Source organism: Rhizophagus irregularis, chromosome 30 (assembly GCF_026210795.1).
Source record: "Rhizophagus irregularis chromosome 30, complete sequence".
In the NCBI taxonomy this organism is placed as follows: Eukaryota; Fungi; Glomeromycota; class Glomeromycetes; order Glomerales; family Glomeraceae; genus Rhizophagus; species Rhizophagus irregularis.
The window spans coordinates 184,195-204,040 of record NC_089458.1 but is presented as its reverse complement, the minus strand read 5'-3'; the positions used below and the strand labels follow the sequence as shown (position 1 = coordinate 204,040).

General features: G+C 26.2%; 4 protein-coding genes across 4 annotated transcripts; 2 read left to right on the top strand and 2 right to left on the bottom strand.

Annotated features, from left to right (window-relative positions):
* Window positions 1–144: 144 nt before the first annotated feature.
* OCT59_021467 (uncharacterized protein) lies at window positions 145–2,523 on the bottom strand (the record flags this gene model as incomplete). The annotated part of the gene is made up of 7 exons (XM_025315779.2): window positions 145–717; window positions 784–952; window positions 1,024–1,339; window positions 1,422–1,943; window positions 2,027–2,116; window positions 2,200–2,394; window positions 2,464–2,523. The coding sequence occupies 7 exons, from the start codon at window positions 2,521–2,523 to the stop codon at window positions 318–320; spliced, it is 1,752 nt and encodes a 583-aa protein (XP_025181982.2). The 3' UTR covers window positions 145–317.
* A 190-nt stretch (window positions 2,524–2,713) lies between these two features.
* Window positions 2,714–3,541, top strand: OCT59_021466 (uncharacterized protein). Its single transcript, XM_066146547.1, has one exon. It carries the CDS (start codon window positions 2,970–2,972, stop codon window positions 3,177–3,179), a length of 210 nt encoding a protein of 69 aa, XP_066005673.1. The 5' UTR covers window positions 2,714–2,969; the 3' UTR covers window positions 3,180–3,541.
* A 7,229-nt stretch (window positions 3,542–10,770) lies between these two features.
* Window positions 10,771–12,500, bottom strand: OCT59_021465 (uncharacterized protein). The gene is made up of 2 exons (XM_025331091.2): window positions 12,371–12,500; window positions 10,771–12,291 (listed from the first exon to the last, which is right to left on the bottom strand). The coding sequence occupies exons 1-2, from the start codon at window positions 12,480–12,482 to the stop codon at window positions 11,192–11,194; spliced, it is 1,212 nt and encodes a 403-aa protein (XP_025181980.1). The 5' UTR covers window positions 12,483–12,500; the 3' UTR covers window positions 10,771–11,191.
* A 297-nt stretch (window positions 12,501–12,797) lies between these two features.
* On the top strand, window positions 12,798–17,543 carry OCT59_021464 (uncharacterized protein; the record flags this gene model as incomplete). The annotated part of the gene is made up of 21 exons (XM_066146546.1): window positions 12,798–12,807; window positions 12,908–13,475; window positions 13,555–13,691; window positions 13,809–13,874; window positions 13,972–14,214; window positions 14,294–14,403; window positions 14,483–14,594; window positions 14,673–14,697; window positions 14,767–14,821; window positions 14,901–15,042; window positions 15,141–15,599; window positions 15,675–15,768; window positions 15,840–15,889; window positions 16,010–16,068; window positions 16,146–16,223; window positions 16,322–16,516; window positions 16,589–16,727; window positions 16,816–16,917; window positions 16,979–17,067; window positions 17,144–17,222; window positions 17,308–17,543. 21 exons carry the CDS (start codon window positions 12,798–12,800, stop codon window positions 17,349–17,351), a joined length of 2,856 nt encoding a protein of 951 aa, XP_066005672.1. The 3' UTR covers window positions 17,352–17,543.
* Window positions 17,544–19,846: the final 2,303 nt, after the last annotated feature.

Below are 19,846 nucleotides of genomic sequence, written 5' to 3'. Positions count from 1 at the left end.
TTTTTTTATTTAATCTGAAAAATTTAAGCCAATTTGGTAACCTGATAGATTATTTTGATTATCGGTATTTTTTAATTTTGGCTTTGGCTAAAATTATAAACTGGCATTTTAAATTCTAGCCAAGTTGTAATTTTGTCTAAAATTAAGTGGTAATTACTACAATACAAAAAATTTTATTGTTTAAAGTAAATTATTAATATATTAGTTTACTAATTAATTAATGGATTTTTATATATTAAAATTATTGAAATTGTTGTAATTATAAATTTTATTATAATTATAAGAGTTTAAATTTTTTAATATTTTATTAAACAAATTTAATTGTTATATATTACCTCTTTTAAGCATAATTCAACTTTCTTTAATCTTTTAATTAAAGAAGTGGCATTATAAGGAAACAATTTTTTTTCCATTAATGATTGTATTGATTGAATCAAACAATTAAAAACTCTTAGTACTTGTTCAGCACAATTCTCCATTTCTGAATTTTTTTTGTCAAATTTTTTACATATAATAAAAAATTGAGAAATATCTTGTTCAAGATATTTGCAATATTTTAAAAGAAATTCTAAAAAATTTGTTTCATTTGAAATTATAAAATCCAATAATATCGAATGATTAAATCCAGTTGAAATTAAAAATCTTAAGAAAAAATCATGCGAAGTAAAATGGTTTAAGATATGATTCATTTGTAATGAGACACTCTCCATTACCGATCTACAAAATAATCAAAATTTAGGTATTTGCTAAATAACCAAAATATATAAATTAATCAAAATTTACTTTATAGTTCTTTTTTGGGATTCTCCATCAAAATTGATTAATTTCTTTTTAAATTCTCTAAATGTAAGTTCTAACCGTACAAAGTTCAACATAAAAAAAGTTAGATCACTATCATTATTAGTGTACCAGTTGAATAAATATTCAACTGAATTTTCGTTTTGCAATAATTCTAATAAACAAAGGATAAATTATTAAATAATTAATTAAAATTAATTTATTAATTTATAATGATAAACTTACCATGACTGAATGATAAAATATTCGTTAAAATACGAAGTTTTATATCAGCTGAAATGTTAATCCCAATCATATTTATATTATTTTCCATGAGTAATTTCATAATATTAGTATAAACTTCCATATAAATGTCAATTAACTTCTTCGTACATTCAATATTGATAGAAACGTTAGAAACAACCTTATTGTTATCTTTTTGCCTGTCGAAAAATTCGGTGTAATCATTATCAAGCGTAGGACAGCCATTAAGCTTTTGAACATCAGAAGCAGCCAAAATTTGCCCAGTATAATCTCTTATACTAGTTAGAATTGTAAATATCTATTAATAGAAAAAAAAGAATAAGACCATGTAGTTTCATTTAAATGATATTTTAACATCTAAAAAGTAATTGTTTTCTTACCATATCAATGTTACTTGTAGATTTCACTGTTTGATATAGAATGTTCAAGACTTTTCTTATAGCAGGTAAATATCCACAGCACAATAAGACACATATTGATTCAATCTTTGAATCTACTTTTTCTAAAAAACTCTGAAAGATCTTCACTAAATAAGAATCTAATGCAACCTCTATTTCATAAATTTCAAGTTTTTTAATATCCAGTATGACAGTGAGAATCGGAACGATGATCAAGTTATTACTCGTATCAGCAATATTTGTGATCTGTTCCACTTTAAACTGTTCATTGAGTACGTTTAACAATCGACAACCCGCATGTTGTGATAAAATATTTTCAGCATCTTCATCAATTACTTCTGATAAACAATGTCGAAAATCTTTCAATATGCAATGAAATATTTCCAGTACTGATTCAATAGTAGCAGAGGAAGACATGTCTTTCAGCTTATCATTGTATAAATCGCATATTTTTTTTAATAATTGTCTCTGAGTCTCTTCTATATTGATATTGTCTACTATTGGCTTTTTTTTTGGATAAAAACAAATTGTAATTAAAAGTAAATAATTGAATAACACTTTTTTTAATCATTTAAATTATTACACACCTTCTCGTTAGATATTAATAATAACCATAGCGTCAAAAGTTTTTTTGTCAAGTATACAATAAAATTATCATTATGAATGAGATATTGTGCCTAAATTAATTAATAATTAGTAAATAATAATAAATCACGATAACTTTCCCGCAAGTTGTAGTATTATATAATAGTTATTACACTAGAATAAGTTGATTTTTAGAAAGAAGTTTGCAAAATTTTATTGCACATTCGTTATTAGCAATGCGAAAATCTTCCTGATAGCAACTCCTCAGTGCATTTGTTATAATAGATAATCTTTTTAAAATTAGTTGTTGATATTTGAATTTCTCGGAAACGTTATTTGTACTACTAAATGTACTTGAGAGTTGAAAGTCCTATTATGAATAAACAATAAATAAGCGCTAACGCGACGCGGAAAAACAAGCAAATTTTTTTTTTTTTACATTTAAGAAATCCTTTAAAATTTCTACGTGATATTCAGATAGTTCGGTCGTAGTCTCCATAGCAAACCGACGCAGTCATTTGATTTCGGTGTTATCTGTTATAGTTCGGAAAACGTGACAATCGTGACAATTGTGACGCAAAAAATTACGGAGTATGTACGACAAACATTCTTTTCTTGAAAATTAAAGCGTTGTATTTTTTTTTCTTTTACAAGAGTATAAAAAGAATTTTTTGCGGAAAAAATGATACGGTATGTACTTATTTTTCAAAATTAATTTTTTATTTTATATCAAAACACTATAGAACAAAGTTATTTTTATTAAATATCCAAAAATATTTCTTTTTTGTTTACAGTAAAGAAAAGAGAATGAGAAGTAACATTTATATATCACAATTGCAAAAGCAGTAGTTCGTGAAGAAATCAATTTTAATTATATTCATCATGTTCGTGGTAAACAAGTTTATACAGAAAAGCTTCAAGGAATCATTTTGGCAAAATTAAAATATGGAAAAAGCATTTGGTTTTGCAAAAAAGACTTTGGACTTAACACAAAAATTAGATTATTATAATGAGTTGAATGGATTACTTCAAACATATATTAATGAAAAGCAACAAGAATTACTTTGTAATCAAACAACTGATGAAAGTATTACAGGAAATCAACAAGAAAATATTGAATGTTCTAATACAGTAACTTTAAGATGGCGTGAATGACCCCCTAGGTCGATACTTAAGTGAAGGAGAAACTTTAAGACAGAATAAGAAACAAAAGAAAACTGAAGGCAACTTAGAGGTTAATGGAAATAATAAGAGTGTAAAGAATGTGGGGGTACAGGTCATGATTTGCATAATTGTAAAAGAAGAATCCTTAGTGAGAAAAATTGATGAATTATAGTTGAAACTAAAGTAAAAGGATTCTTAGTGAGAGTAATTAAGGAATTTATAATTGAAATTGCACTGTAAAACTGTAAAATTATTATGTATTCATATTTAAATTTTTAAATTAGCTTTTAATAAAGGATTTTTTTTTTTATCGCTACGGCGATACTTACGGCGATATATCGCTAGTCCTCAAATGTCACGTGTTTAGACTATTATCATGTGATTAGTTTATCGTTTAACATAACGTGTTCTATTGACATATTACTATTATCTTTTCTATTGATACATTCTTTCTGGGTTTTCAGTTCTGACTTCATTCTCAGTTTCAAACTGTGCTCAAACCGCTCAGTAGTGGAACTTTTCTATCCCTAAAGGAAGTTGTCCTTTAAAATAAAAAGAACTAGTAAAGAACATTAGTGAACGTTTTTACTCTCCTTATCAAAAGATCATAACAAAATTCATAAATCCTTACAGGTGAATTTTACATGAAAAAGAATGTAGTTAAAGGCCGTTTTGAAAATAATAAAAAGAATCCCTGAACTCCTGAATTCTGAAAGATAGAGGGTATTATTCGTGATTTTAATACCTTATGGCCTCAAGGGCAAATTAGTGACTCTGTGTAAAAAAATTTACCTTATGTGATTTTTCTTAGGTGTTTTATTTTGATTACTAAGCAAACTTTATATGTTTACGATCATCATGATACTAGTCAAATACAGTCAACCGTATGACTAAAAATTTGAGTAACTGTAACTTTTAATAAATATTCATGATAACTTATAAATACTCATCATTTTGTTTTGCTACTTGCTATGCAATAGCAGCTTCTTATTTCTAAAAATACAATATATCAAATATATCAACAAACTGATAAAGCACCTAAAATATACCAAAGCTCTTACAGAACTAAACGTGAATGATTACAAATATTTGGTCTCGTACTTCTTCAATTTAATCATGTTAATATTACTCCTGTTCACGTTGATACTATTCCTGTTTATTGCTGATATTATTTGCTATATTTATTATATTTATAATCATGTAAATATCATGTATCAATAAAACTAAAGTCTTGTTTTTTCGTGTGATTTTTGAAATTGAATATGATTTGTTTTTTTAGGAAAAAATTATGAGTAACTTTTCAAGCAAACTAAGTACTTGTCGTAAAGTAAGATGGGAACCCAATGCAAACAAAATAGGTATATCTTCCAGTTATAATTAAAACACTTTTGTTGTTTTTGTGAATTCATCTTAGATGCAAGGTAATTCCACAAGATCAATCGCCTATCAGTGGTTAGTTTATGTCCACAAAAACATTTTTATGAAGCACCTATGTATGCCATAAGAAATGATTTCGCAGGATCAATTAAAGAAGTTTCTTTAAATAAGGACTATTGATTTTGGAGAAGGAATCAGTTACCTTTCTTATTATAAAGAAACTTATGTTTATTTATATACTAATAAAAATACTACTACTTAATGAATTTTATTATTAATGAAAATTTTTTTCTTTTTAATAGGACAACAAAGAAAATGTCAATGAAGAAATTTCAATAATTAATAAAGTCATGAATATTAGAACTGGAATTTCACACTACAAGATAGTATTTTTATCAGAAGAGAATAATCTTGACCCAATCAAATCAAAACTTAGTCAGGAAGAATAGATTAAACTAGAAATAGATTGGTTTAAGGTTTGTTTAATTAATTGTATTATTATCAGAAAAACTGATATAATTATTAATTTTTTTTTTCAAAATGATTTATCCTATTTGTCCTATTAAATAGTGGTATAAATGAAAATATAGGAGAACTTTTAGAAATATACAATAATATGATTAGTGAGGCAATGTTTAACTATTATATTAATTTGGAATTTAGATCACATAGCTCTCAATTTTAATAAAAATGCTCTAATTAATTCAACTATACTTCTCAGTAGAATTAAAAAGTCAATGTCAAAATATTATGGCAGTGAATTATGGCATTTTAATTATGTCTAGAGCTCTGATCGGTTTCAGTAATTACCAAACTGAACTGAACTGATCAGTTTTGGTATTGGAACGGTTTTGGTATTCTGATTTACTGAACCAAACCTTTCAGTAAATTTACCGATCAGTTTTGGTAATTTCAGTTTCGGTATCGGTTTTGCGATTTACCAAACTGAATTACCGAACTGATACTTTCAGTATCAGTTTCGGTAAATTTTACTGATCATTTTGGTAGATTTTACCGATCATTTCAGAAGATTTTACCAGTCAGTTTCGGTAGATTTTACTAATCATTTTGGTAAATTTACCAAACCGATTTGCCAAACTTTTCACGTTGCGAATGTATTTTGACAGGCAATTTATTTTTATAAACGTAATTTATTTTGATAAATAGTGTAATTTGTTTATGACGGTTTTAATATATTAAAGCCATTTTTTATTAGTATTAAATTAAATTTTATTAAAATTTGATTTGACTTACAAAAAAAAGTAAAAGAACGTTAATAAACGTTCTTACATAAAGAAAAATTAAAAAATCGCTTCTCCCCTTTGAAAATATTCACCGGTCCCTATTTGAGTTCTGGATTGAAATCTACAAAAAAAATAGAAATAAAAGAACGTTAATAAGCGTTCTTACATAAAGAAAAATTAAAAAATCGCTTCTCCCCTTTGAAAATACTCGCCACCTCTCTCATTTGATTCTGGGTTAAAATCTACAAAAAAAAGTAGTAAAAGAACGTTAATAAACGTTCTTGCATAAATAAAATAAAAAAACCCCCATTTCCCTTTTTTAAAAATACTCACCGATCCCTATTTGAGTTCCGGGCTGAAATCTACAAAAAAATAGAAATAAAAGAACGTTAATAAATGTTGTTACATAAAGAAAGATTAAAAAGTCTGCTTCCCTTCTTTGAAAATACTCACCACCGGTCTCTAGGCCGAAATCTACAAAAAAAAAAGTAAAAGAACGTTAATAAATGTTTTTACATAAAGAAAAACAAAAAACCTTCTCCTGCTTTCCCCTTTAAAAACACTTACTGATCCTCATTTTCAAGCTTCCAGGTTGAAATCTACAAAAAGGAAAAAAGTAAAAGAACGTTAATAAATGTTCTTACATAAGAAACCCTCAAAAAAAACTCGCTTTCTCCTTTTAAAAATACTCACTGGTCTCCATTTCTAAGTTCTGGCCAAAATCTATAAAAAAAAGGAAGTAAAAGAACATTAATAAATGTTCTTACATAAAAAAAACAAAAAAAAATTAATTTTGGAGACACTTATCCGTCTCCATTTCCAAGAATAAAAAAAAAAAATTTGCCGTAATTATATAGATTGGCCAATCAAGTGTGTGATACATTGAACAGCCGCACCCATGTGGATCAGCAATTAATTTATTTAAAAAAACGTTTTGTAACAGTTTTATGATAATTTAATAAAAACGTTGCAAAACGTTTTTAAAACTGAACTGATAATGAATCGGTAAATCAGTTCAGTTTTCGGTAATTACTGGTCGGTAACGGTATTTATGATTACCGAAACTGATCAGTTTCGGTAATTAGCAATACTATTACCGATCAATTCGGTTCAGTTTCGGTTTTGGCAAAAACTGTACTGAATCGAACTGATCAGAGCCCTAATTATGTCTGTCATAATTCAAAAATTCAATTCTGCTGATAAGTATAGATTCAACAACCTATAGTTTTAGCTGAGATTAACTGCATGAATAGATTCAATCAGTATACAAAGTTTTGTAAATTACTATGAACTTATTATTTGAGTGTTTGGCCAACTGTAACATCTAAATGATATAACCTAATATTTGAAAATAGTTTATTATATTTCAGACTCCCAGTTAATCTACTTCATAATAAAAGCTTATCAGAATTTGTATATCATAACAGAATCATTAATCGTATTATAGAAGATATTTTTTTAGATATTAATAATACTATTAATATGATGATGTAAGTCATATTTTATTATCTTTATTTCCTATCTTCTGAAAAGATATTTTTAAAATATTAATATAAAATTTTATGACTAGCCAGAGGTGAAATTAAGAATCCAGATCAAAAAGCACAAAAAAATTTAAAGCGATTGTTAGGAGAAAAATATGTAATTGGTTGGTTTACAATATATTATTATTAATTAAAGTAAATAGCTCTGATCATCCTGTAGAATTTGGAGAGGTTGTTGGAAATGCATGCAATCATGATAATAAAAAAATGATAGAAAAAATCTTGAAGTGTAAGTAGTTTAAAAGTTTGTCCTTTTTCTCAGCTATCTGGCTAATTAAACTGTAGTATACTTTTAATTTTAATAGCAATACAACTTGGACTCCTCAAATTATAACTAATGCTACAAGTATGAGAAATTAATAAAAAAAAAATTAGAAATATTGAAACATTTAGTATTTTAGTATATAGTAAGTGAGTATTCAGTTCTGTAAACATTCTGTTTTTTCATTAGTACTTAATATTTTCTCATACATCCATTTATGTAAAAAAAGATTTTAATTTTTATGTAATGCATTGTGTTGATGGATTATATCTCAGATAGCATTACTTAATTTTCTGAATTATTAGATATTATTAAGATAATGTTTACTTTTAAGGTAATATTTAAATATAAATATACTTTTATGTAAAAAAAACCTTTTTAACATTGACAGGAATCTTATTTTATTGGTGAAATTGAAACTAAATACTAGTCAAAATCAAAAATTTCGGTCATATGACTTTTGGTTAAATTTCAGTCAAAATTCAGTTTATGTAAAGTTTCAGCTGAAATTTCAACACATGACTTTCTGAATATTATTTTCAAAGTTGGTAAAAATTATTACATGTATATATAATAATCTTTTTTAAACTTTTTTTATTTAATTTGATACATAAGTTTTAAAGTTTCATTTTATTTAAAAATTTTAAAGAAACTTCTTTTTTTATTAAAAAAAAAATTGTTTTTTAATTTTTAATTTTTTTTTCTTTTATTTTGTATAATTTTTGGACATTAGATAGGTCATAGATAACACTAGTCAAACAATACATGTCAAATCAGGGACTAATCAGGTGACCGAATTCCATCCGATTGGTCTCTATTTTTTAAAAAATTTTCATCAATCGGTAAACCCGATTGCTGCCAAAAGATAGCACAAAAGGAGGATATTCAGGTACCAATCAGAATATTCAATAAAAAGCAATCGGGTATTAATAGTTACCAATAAGATATTTACTATTTGGCATATTAGTATACTGATTGATAACTTTTTGATTAAATGTCAGTGTACTGATTGATTACTTTTTCGATTAATTTATAACAATGCATTTTTATTTAAAATTATTTAGAATTTATATTAAAATATTAAATTACAAAAATCAGTACATTATTTAATAATTCCATATATAAATTATAATACTAATATTATTATATTTTTATACTTTCAAAACTTTTCTAGAATCCAGTAAAAAAAGTTTTAAAATGAAACTTTTCAAAACTCACTGATCCAAATCCAAGTCTAAGATCAGAGACAATGGTACTTAAAAAAAACAGAAAAAAGAATAAATATTTTTTTAATTAAAAAAAAAATTCCAAAACAAAACTTTTCAAAACTTACCATTACCGATCCAATTCTAAAGATCAGAACCAATAGCTGATAGTACTTAAAAAAAACAGAAAAAAAATTAAATATTTTTTTTAAATATTAAAAAAAGTTTCAAACTGAAACTTTTCGAAATTTACCATTACTGATCCAAATCTAAGGAAACCGGTAGTACCTAAAAAATAAAGAAAAAAAAAGTTAAAATCTTTTTTTTTAAAAAAAAGTTTTGAAGCTTTTAATTGCTTTTCAAAACTTATCATTACCGATCTAAAGTCCAAGTTTAAAGATCAGAGCCGATGTACCTAAAAAATAAAGAAATAAAATAAAATTATTATTTTTTAAAAAAAAATATTAAAAGTTTTGAAAGTTTAAGTAAATTTTTGAAACTTATCGATCCAAAATTCATATCAAAGTCCGAAATCATTCCTAAAAAAAAATTTGAAAATTGAACATTAGTAATGTCTACTAATATTCCTAATTTAAAAAAATTATGCCCTTTTTTATTTACCTTCTGAGACATTTCATTAGTTCTGAAGTGTCTTGAGGGTTCCTACAATAAAAAAAAAAGAATTGGAATGTTAGTATTGCCAGGTTTAAATTTTTTTATTAAACTCAAATCCAAATAAAACAACATATTTTGCGAAAATTTAGTGAAAATATGTGTTAATGTCAGTTTGTTGTATTAAACTATTTTTTTTGGCCCTAAAAAATTTTTCAATCTTTTCTACTATCTGTCTCCTTAAAAAAAAATCTTCTTGCTATACTAATTTAGGATAATTGATCAAGTAAGATGTTCACACGCTTGTAATTTATTCCAATTTATTTATAATTTAATTGATGATGTTATAGTAGTTAGTACTAATAAATTTTATAGTCAAATGTAATTGCTTGTAACTACAAAATAAAAGTTTACTGTTATATAGTTCTCCATGATTTCACTTCTAAATTGATAAATTAAATTAATTTAAAAATAACCGTTATCGATGAAAATTGGTCATTTGCATTAAGTGCGTGAATGCAGTCCAGTGATGTAATCATTTATAGAAGGTATTCTAATATACCCGGGACTCAAATTTGCTTGCAAATGCAGAACATAGAGGAAGTGCACTTAGCTCTAAGTCCTGAGCTTAGGACCAAGCTATGGAATGCATATAGAAGAATGCAACTTATATAAAATGCCAACATAGTGGTGTTACTGTAATAAAAATTTCATTTCGTGCATTAAGAAATTGTGAAGTCACATGATATATATGATCACGTGATACCGATGCTGACTACCAGATGGTAAATAGCAAACTTCAATGCAAAATTATAAATAATTAGTAATTAGATTATATCATTAGATTCATTTCAATAAACAAATCAAATAGTAGTAAAATAAGCATAGCGGACATGCTTTTATCACTTTGCTGATCATTCATCAATCATATAATATATCATATCACATTAATTTTGAAGCTATGGTTAAAGCCATAAAATGCTTAGCCAAACAATACTAATGTCTTTTTATTAGTAGTATAATTTATGAAAAATAAAAAAAATTATATTGTCAAAGTTAACTTTAAACCGAAATTCTCAATAATTTGATATTTGCCTATATTTGCCGATCATCTGCTAATTTGACTTTGGAGCTTTGGGCGAAGCCACAGATTTATGGGCGAAACTTGAAATTTTCAAAATATATTATTTAGGTATTCAAGAATCAATAGCCAAAATAATCATGTAGAATTTTAGGTAATCAAAAAGTTATTATTAAGCAAATGTTTATGAATATTATTAAAATACACATATAGTCAAAATTTGTAAAATTTTATTAACTGTTTAAAGAATTTTTTTTGGTAATTTAATATGCAGTAAATTTAAATGAATGTTAAATTGTCTGTAAAATTATTATTATGTAGGATTTTCAACTGAAGTAATTATAATGAAGTGATAAAATTGAATAAATGATTGACAAATGATCGACAAAATTGTGATAAAGTAAAGATGTCCGCTATGCTAGTAAAATATCTTTCTACAATTGATATTGATAGAGTATTAGGGTTATAACTATAGCTCAAAAAACAATTTCAGAAATTGATCTAATGATTAAATCATAATAAAATTTATATATTAGATTCTTCTTATCAAGATGAATCAAATGGTGGTAAAATTATTTCTCTATAATCAATATTGATATAATTACAACTCAATGAAATAATTATTATTATTTGAATGATTTATTAATAATTAAAATATAGTAAAGAAATACATCTTATTTAAATTTTATTAATGGGATATTGTTGAAGTAAATCTTTTATTGATATATAAATTTGCTTTCTTGAATAATTTATACGTTCTTGGTGATAAAATCGGATGTAATCCATATTTGAAAATAAAGGTTTCAATGAGAGTTTAACTTCTAATTGTTGAAGAAATTCTTCATAAATGAATTTGTTTTTGTTAGAAAGAAAAACAAATTCCCGTTGAAATCCTTTATTTTTATGGTTATATGCCAACATGATAATAAATATATCCAATTTTTTTTCGTCTTTAAAATATTTAAATGAATCAATTAGTTTATCAATATTGTCATCTTCACGTTGAATCCAACCCTCTAAAGACCAATTTACACTACTTATACCAATATTAAAATTATTTAAATTCCACTCCTTATAATCTTTACGCAGCAGGTCAATATTTGACAAATGAGAAATATTGAATTTAGCAGATTGAATTGCATTAAAGTAATTACTTGTATAGAAATCTTGATCAGACTTAGGTATGTTTAAAATATCTAATAAAAATTGAACTGCCTCTTTATCTTTGTTTGATGTTCTTTCTTTTGACACGTCTAATAATATAGTGTCTACTAAAATTGGAGCTAATAACAGTTTGGCTAATCTAAAATCATCTCGGGAAATTTTTTTCTTCCAAACGTCTTTAAAATGTAATACAACTAGCGAAGTAGCAGATCCGACAAATTCAATTTGACGACACTTGATGTTGAGATATAATCTTTCGTCTTGATGATGATCCAAGATTGTGTCTATTTTATCATTAAATTTCTCACTCCAAGGAGAAATTAATTTATTATGGTCCACTAAAATCAGGTTTACATCATAATTGGAAGATAATTTGTCCAAGTGAGGTAATATATCATCTAAGAAAAGTAGTTGAGATATGTCAGATTCAGTAAACTCACATTCGCTAAATACGTAAGAACATTCTGGACGTAATGAAAAATCTGATTTTGGAATTTGAATGATTGGAAAATATATAAGGAAGGATGAAGTAGATAACGAGTTCAATTCATCAGGAGAAATTAATTGTTGACTTAGACATGCATATGCTATCGACGATATAATCGAATCCAAATCTGTACATGTATGAAGATAATCGGAATGAAATTTTAATTTAAAAAATAAAATTAATTTATTCATGGAAATTTGACTAACCAGCAGATTCATTTCCAAGCACAAAATAAAGTTTCTTCCTTTGTTGAGTGACTATAACTTCATTATTTAACTTATTAATTAATAATGAAAATTTTTTAACAAATTCAAACATTTTTTGGGAAATATTCGCTCAAAACTTTGATCAAACCAATCAATAATTAAGTACTAAAGTGCACGTGAACGCAAAAATTTTAAATCTGAAGATAAATAAATGTTGATTAAACTTCTAAGCAATATATTAACCGCGTGAGTTCTTCGAATAACTGAGACATTCTGCCAAAACTCCGCATAAATTATGTATGTAAAAACATATCTGGTCCGAAGTTAAAATGAACAGAAACACATGACAGTACGTATACACTAGTGGTTAACATTGAATTTTATCTTGCTCTAGAAAAACACGATCAAATTTCTGAAAATACCGGCCATGTCACAAAGTAAGTTTAATATGACTAATTTATTTATTATTTGATTCCTTTATGTTAAATAATTTTGTGTATATAATAACTTTCAAAATGTACACTAACATTTTAAAAGATCCACCTCCATTACCACCCCGTCCTAATAATATGGATACAAGCGAACATATGGAATTTTCAGCACTTGGAAAAACGCCTCCTGCTTGGCTTCATGATTTGATACGTTATAATCCTGGAGAGGATCACCAACACGAGTTTTATTTATCTATAGAATTCGATAACGACGTTGAAACTGTATTTTTGTGTCAAGAATGTCACTATTGGTTTTTTTTAACAACCACTCCGAATGCGATAATGGAACAATCAAATTGCGGGTTTGAAAATACTTTACATCACCTTCATACGACAACTACGACAAAAACATCTATATCGGCTAAATGTTGTGTGTGTAATCTTGCTGTGAATATCGAAATTAAAGAACCTTTTATCGACTTGAGGTTATTTAATGATTTGGGTAAATTAAGGAAACATTCGTACGCGAATGCTATAAAACATGCTGAATTTGAATATAAAACAAATTTAATCGATACCATTGAAAGTATGATAAAAATACTTAGTAATATAATTGATGAAGATTTACAAACTCTAGAATTCAACTGTAATAATTTTGAGATGGATAAAGTGAGGTTGGTACATCTCTTTATCCTTTATATGTTTGATAAGGATTTAGTAATTACGGCCCTCTGACAAACAATTTTACTCTAGCCAGGCTTTATTTGAAAAGCTTGGGTTCAAATTAATAGACGACAGTCTCAATCCACCCGATTTTCCTTTGTCTGATGATGAGAAGCGGAACATTAAATTAACAAGGGAAGAGTTATTAATGATATCTTATAAGTTGAGTGAGTGACTTGTTATTTATCATGAGATATTTATTAATCATTGAAATATATATATACTGTATGTATAATATATATTAGTAATGTGTTAGTGTAGTATTGATACATTTTGTTCTATAGATAAGTATTCGAAATACTCTGCAAAAAAACCGTATGAAAAGTTGAATAATGTCCTTGGAACGTCATGTAAATAACATTGGATTTTTTTTTGAAAATATTATGAATAATTCCTTTAGCGCCATTTCTTTAATTAAGAAAATTTTTACATATGGATATGCTAAAGATAAAGCTCTTTTCGCCGATTGTTCGAATTTTGACCCAGAATCTGGATATTCATTACACTCTAGCTGCTTTATCTTAGGATGTGTTCCTGATATGGATGATCAAACTTTAATATGGGCATATAATTTAGGAGTGCAAGAGGTTCCAGAAAAAGCTCCAGAATACTTGCAGGCTATATATGAAATGTCAAAAGAAAGGAAAAGCGAAGCTCTAGAAGAGCTAGTCGCCGTAGAAAAATCTAAAGGTAAATAATTTTCTACTTTAATATCATTCGGGTTGTGTTCTTAATAATTTATCATTTTACGAATTGTTTATGTTTATAGGTAGATTTCATGAAGAGGATATCAAAGAAGCTTATAAATGTTTAAACGTTGGAGATGTTGATGGTTCCACTGTTTCCGACGAATTTCTAATCGATACTTATAGCGTATTAGTAATTACTTATTTCTTATATTCATTTGTACTATTTCTCTTTTTTATTTTACTTTGAAATTAATATAACGTCTCTCTAGAATACTGATAATCCTTCTTCAAGAGCAAAATACCGAGAGGCTTTGAATATTATTGGAAAAGCTAGAAATAGTACAAAAATATTACGTTCTGTTAATGAAGGGCCAGTAAACGGTGAGAATATTCATATTATTATATAAATTTGCTTTGGAAATTATTATTAATAATAATTATGAATAAATTTTATTTTAGAAATGCCTGATTATCTTTTGGAAATGTAAGTGATAATTTTCGATTTTGATTTTAAACACACAAATAGCGATTAAATCATGTAATATGTTATTAGGCCAGTGGGGTTAGACAACATTGGGAATACATGTTATCTCAACTCTTTGTTACAGGTTTTTATTGATTAAGATCTATTGTTCGTAGTTGTGTAGATATACTAGATATATTTATATTATTTTTTTTCGATTTTAGTATTATTTTACAATACGACAATTACGTACAGCTGTTTTAGCCACTGATTCATCGGGTTCTAATGGCTATGAATTAGACTGGCAATCTATAACTATTGGTCATAGAAAGGTGTCAAAATCCGAGGTTAAAAGAGCAAAACAATGTACATTATAATTTCATTTGTTTTAAATATACTATATTATATTTTAATATATTTTTGATTATTTATATCTTTTTTTTCTTTTTTTTGATTAATTATAGTTGTTAATCTTTTGCGAGGACTATTTGTAAATTTAATACATACAACACAGAGATCTATCTCTCCAGATATAGATTTAGCATATTTGGCTCTTGTCAATGCCAAAAATGATGATGATGAATACAAAGATACGTCAAAATCTCCTATGGATGACAACAAGATGGCTATTGATGATTCAAGTCCAGGTCCGTCATCATCCAAGACCGTAGATAATGGTAATTCAGATATTTATACAGTATCTGAAGAAGTAACTGTAGAAATAGAAGGCACAGCACTTTCAGTAGACGATAGAATTGTCCCCGACCATTTTTATAATGAATCAAATACATCGCATTCTTTAAAGGGAAAGGAAAAAGAAAATACTGGGCCAGAATTGTCATCTGATTTTTATAACACCTCCAAAGAAGATAAACTTAGAGCGGCCTCAGAAATGCTGCTTGGGAGACAGCAAGATGTTACCGGTATTTAAGTTATTAGTCCATATAATTTGTTTGGTAAACTATTAGACTAAGATTCTTTCTGATGAATGTTTGTAGAATGTATGGACAATGTGATGTTTCAACTCGAAGCTGCATTGAAATCGCTTCCTATGACTGATGAAAATGGCGATGAACAAAATATTATCAAGAGGTAACGATTTTATTTTATATTATTTGTTATATAAAATTTTACATGCTCAATTGGGTTTTCAATCTTATTAGTTTATTTTATGGCCAAACAAGACAAATTCTCCACAAAAAACAAAATAGTGGTGAACTATTGACAAAAGAAGAATCATTCAACCACCTGATATCCTTTTTTAATTAAATAATTAAACATATTTTTCTTTCTTTATTTATTCTTTACCTTAATTTAAATTTGAACATTGTAGTTGCCGCTGATGGACGTGATCTTTATGATGGACTGGATGTTTATTTTGATGCGTCACTGGTGAATTAATTATGCGTTATCATTTGTTATTGGTACTTCCTGCCATTAGATTTTAATTTTAAATACAATTCACTCAGGTTGATTATGATGGCACTCAAGTGATAAGAGAAGTTACTATTACTAAAATACCTCCTATATTACAAATCCATGTTCAGGTGAGGTAATTTTGTAGATCATAATGCAATACAGAAAGAAATGCTTTTATTTTCATTACCAATTTTACCAATTGCATATTGGTTAACCTTGATTATAGCGTGTGCAATTTGATCGATCCACGTCCAATATTTATAAATCAAATGCATTTCTTCGGTTTGACAAGGTTATTTATCTTGATAGATACTTAGATAAGAATTATGAACTGTTAAAACAAAGACGACAAGAAGCTCATAATTGGAAACAGGATATCGATAGACTGCAAGCGGAACTTAATGACTATGAGCAGGATAAGGTAAAAGAGCCAAATTATATTCAGATAGATATAATAGAGATTCTAATAGTTTGCTTTTCATACATGAAAAAGACAACCAGGTTATCTAAGGTCGATTTACTTAAATTGACTGCCGATTTCATTCATGATGAAATGAAAAATGACATAATAGACGAGAATTCATTGGTTGCTGTGGAACAAGAAAGTAATCTTGTTAAAGAAGAATCTGAAGGCAGGTTACAATTAAGTGATGTATAAGATGTTTGCATGTAATGCATTGGTTAATTCGACGTTAAAATATGTTTTGAATTACATTATAGAATATCATAACAAAATATCACAATTAAAGTCTCAATTAAGCCAACATTATCAAGATTTACAGGAATGCGCATATCGCTTACATGCTGTTTTCATACATAGTGGTAAGTTGTAGGTTTGACTATTAGTTTACATTGATATATTAATATAAATTATATTTGTTAGGTCAAGCAAACTTTGGCCATTATTGGATATACATATTTGATTTTGAAAAGGATCGATGGTTAAAGTTCAATGATTCATATATAACAGAGGTATTTAAATTTACTAATTTAAACAAATAATACTGGTGTTTAATTGTAAAATTATTTTGATAATTTTTTATGAAAGGTAGTAGATCATGAGGTCTTTGCTGATACCACAGGTTCTTCAGCAAATCCCTATTGTATGGTTTATGTTCGAGCACAAGGTATTTTATAATTTTATTTTTTTTTTAAAAAAAAAAACGTAGAATGTATGTTTAGAAAGTATTTACTATTTGTTATTTATTTCAGAAGCCAAAGAATTAGTAGAAACAGTATGCCGACAGACTAATTGAAAATTTTATTAGTTTAATTATGCATTTTCCATACTTTTGAATTAAAATTGATTTATGATAGTGAATGTAATTTATGGTGCTTCTTTTATTAAATTTTATGCTGTTGATGATAATACCAAAATAATTTTAATTTAAATGGATGTAAATATTATATGTTTATTAATAAAGTTATTGTGATATATTTCACATATATAAAACATGTATTAGAAATCTTAGTAATTTTAAAGCTTTGGTAAAAGGCTATATTTTTCACCTTATAAAAAATACGGGTTAAAATATTCCAAATATTGACTAGTAAATCACTTACATCTGATGAGTATACTTCCATATAGTCACACCTTATACAACTTCTAACCCATCTTTTATGGTATAAGTAAAGTTGTTCCCTATACTTACTTTAAAAATTATATGAAATTTTAATAAAAATCAATTGATATTTTGTAAATTTGTTTGAAAAATAAGGATTTTAAATAGAATTATTTGTCATAATTTAAAACATATTACTGAGATTACTAACAAATTACACAAGTTTAAGGAAATATTTGATATCTATCTAAAGAACAAATTATGATCTAGAAAATTTAGTTATAAAAAAACCTTAAAAAAATTGGATCACTAAAAAATTTGGTTAAATAATTTGGTAATAATCTGCAAATAATCGGCAAACCAGTCAAATTTGCATAATACCCAAAATCTCAATATGCTCCAAATTGATGATAATTAATAATTAAGGCATTATAAAAGCTTTTGATAAGCTAGGCCAATCATTAATTTAAGGTACATGGGGCATAATATAATGTTGCAATACAGTCAACTCTCTTTATAGTCACACATTTGGGACAGTCCATATTTGGTAATTATAAAGAGATGTGACTATATAAAAAATTCTTATATTAGTATATCATAATTCTGGCCAAAAATTAATATAATTTTGGCTAGAATTATATTTAAAACTTTATTGTATCGTAACTCCGCCAATATTGATTGTATAGTAGAGAGATGATCTTACTGCCATTCGATTCATCTTGATAAGACAGTTCTAATGGTATATATAAAATACATTGAAATCCAATCACTAGATCAATTTTCAAAATTAAAAAATATTAAATGGTTTTTAAGTAATAACTCCGTCAATATTGATTACAGATAGATGTGCTTACCACCATTCGATTCATCTTGATGAGACGATTCCAACGAACTATTAATCGTCTTTTTGCAACCACTAAATACCGAGAAATTTAGCAAAATGTTAAATGGTGCAGTAAATGTAAATCAAGAAATATAATAATGCTGATGCTTAACATTTTGTCAAATAATTCATCAGCCAGTGATCATAAAAGGATAAAACTACCACCATTCAATTCGTCTCAGTGAGACGCTTCTAACAAGCTATGGTACATCTTTGTATGATTATTAGATGCCAAATTATTTAATATATTCTTTATATAACTGTGATTATAAATGGTTCTTTTTAATATAAGATTTTTGAGGATAGGTGTGATAGTGACTATAGATAGATTGTGACTATATAGAATAGATTTTAATAATAAAGTGTTTTGAACATTCAACTGGTGTGACTATATAGTAGAATGTGACTATAACGGGAGTGATTATAGAGGGAGTTGACTGTATATAAATTCAGGGAAAAAAATTAAAACCAAAAAAAAGCATTATCTTGTAATCTGGTGATTGGATTTTAATGATCTTTTTTCAAGTTTATAGCTTTCAATGCACTCTTCAAAACAAAAAAAAGATATTTAAAATTGGACTGGTATATCACAATATAATCACAAAAAATGATTTTTTCCAGGTAAATCTTCTGAAGTTCCAGATAAATCTTCCGCTGTCCATAAAAAATTATGGTTTCAATTATCTTGTGATATATCAGTCCAATTTTAAATATCTTTTTTTTATTTTGAAGAGGTACCATTAGCTACTAATTAGCAAAGAAATCATTGAAATCCAATCACTAGATCATGAGATAGTACCTTTTTTTGGTTTTAATTTTTTTCCACAAATTTATATAGTAATTTTCTGTAGTTTTTAAGCGGATTACTTCTTAAAACAATAAATTTTTAAAAATAAAAATAAGTAAAATTTTAAAATTTTAAAAGAAAACTTTGAAGTTAAATAAAATTGCTAATTTTATTTATCTTATACTTCAAAATTTTTAAAAACTTTACTCTATAAAAAATCTTTATACTTAAAATGTACTTAAAATTTTATTAAAATATACTTAAAATAAATATCTATTTTAATTTGTGATATACTTATAATATATCTAAAATATGCCTAAAATATTTTTAAAATTTTTAAAATATACTTTTAATATATTTGTTTTTTTGCCTAAATACTTAAATTATACTTAGAATATATTTAAACTAGAATTTAAGCACATTATAAATGTATTTTTTATATATTTAAAATATTTTTAAAATATGTTTAAATTAAAATTTAAGTATAATATAAGTGTATTTTTTATATACTTAAAATAT

Coding starts and splice junctions, on each gene's coding strand:
- OCT59_021466 (XM_066146547.1), top strand. CDS start 2,970: ATGGAAAAAGCATTTGGTTTTGCAAAAAAGACTTTGGACTTAACACAA.
- OCT59_021465 (XM_025331091.2), bottom strand. CDS start 12,482: ATGTTTGAATTTGTTAAAAAATTTTCATTATTAATTAATAAGTTAAAT. Junction 12,292..12,370: donor GCTTGGAAATGAATCTGCTG/GTTAGTCAAATT, acceptor ATACATGTACAG/ATTTGGATTCGATTATATCG.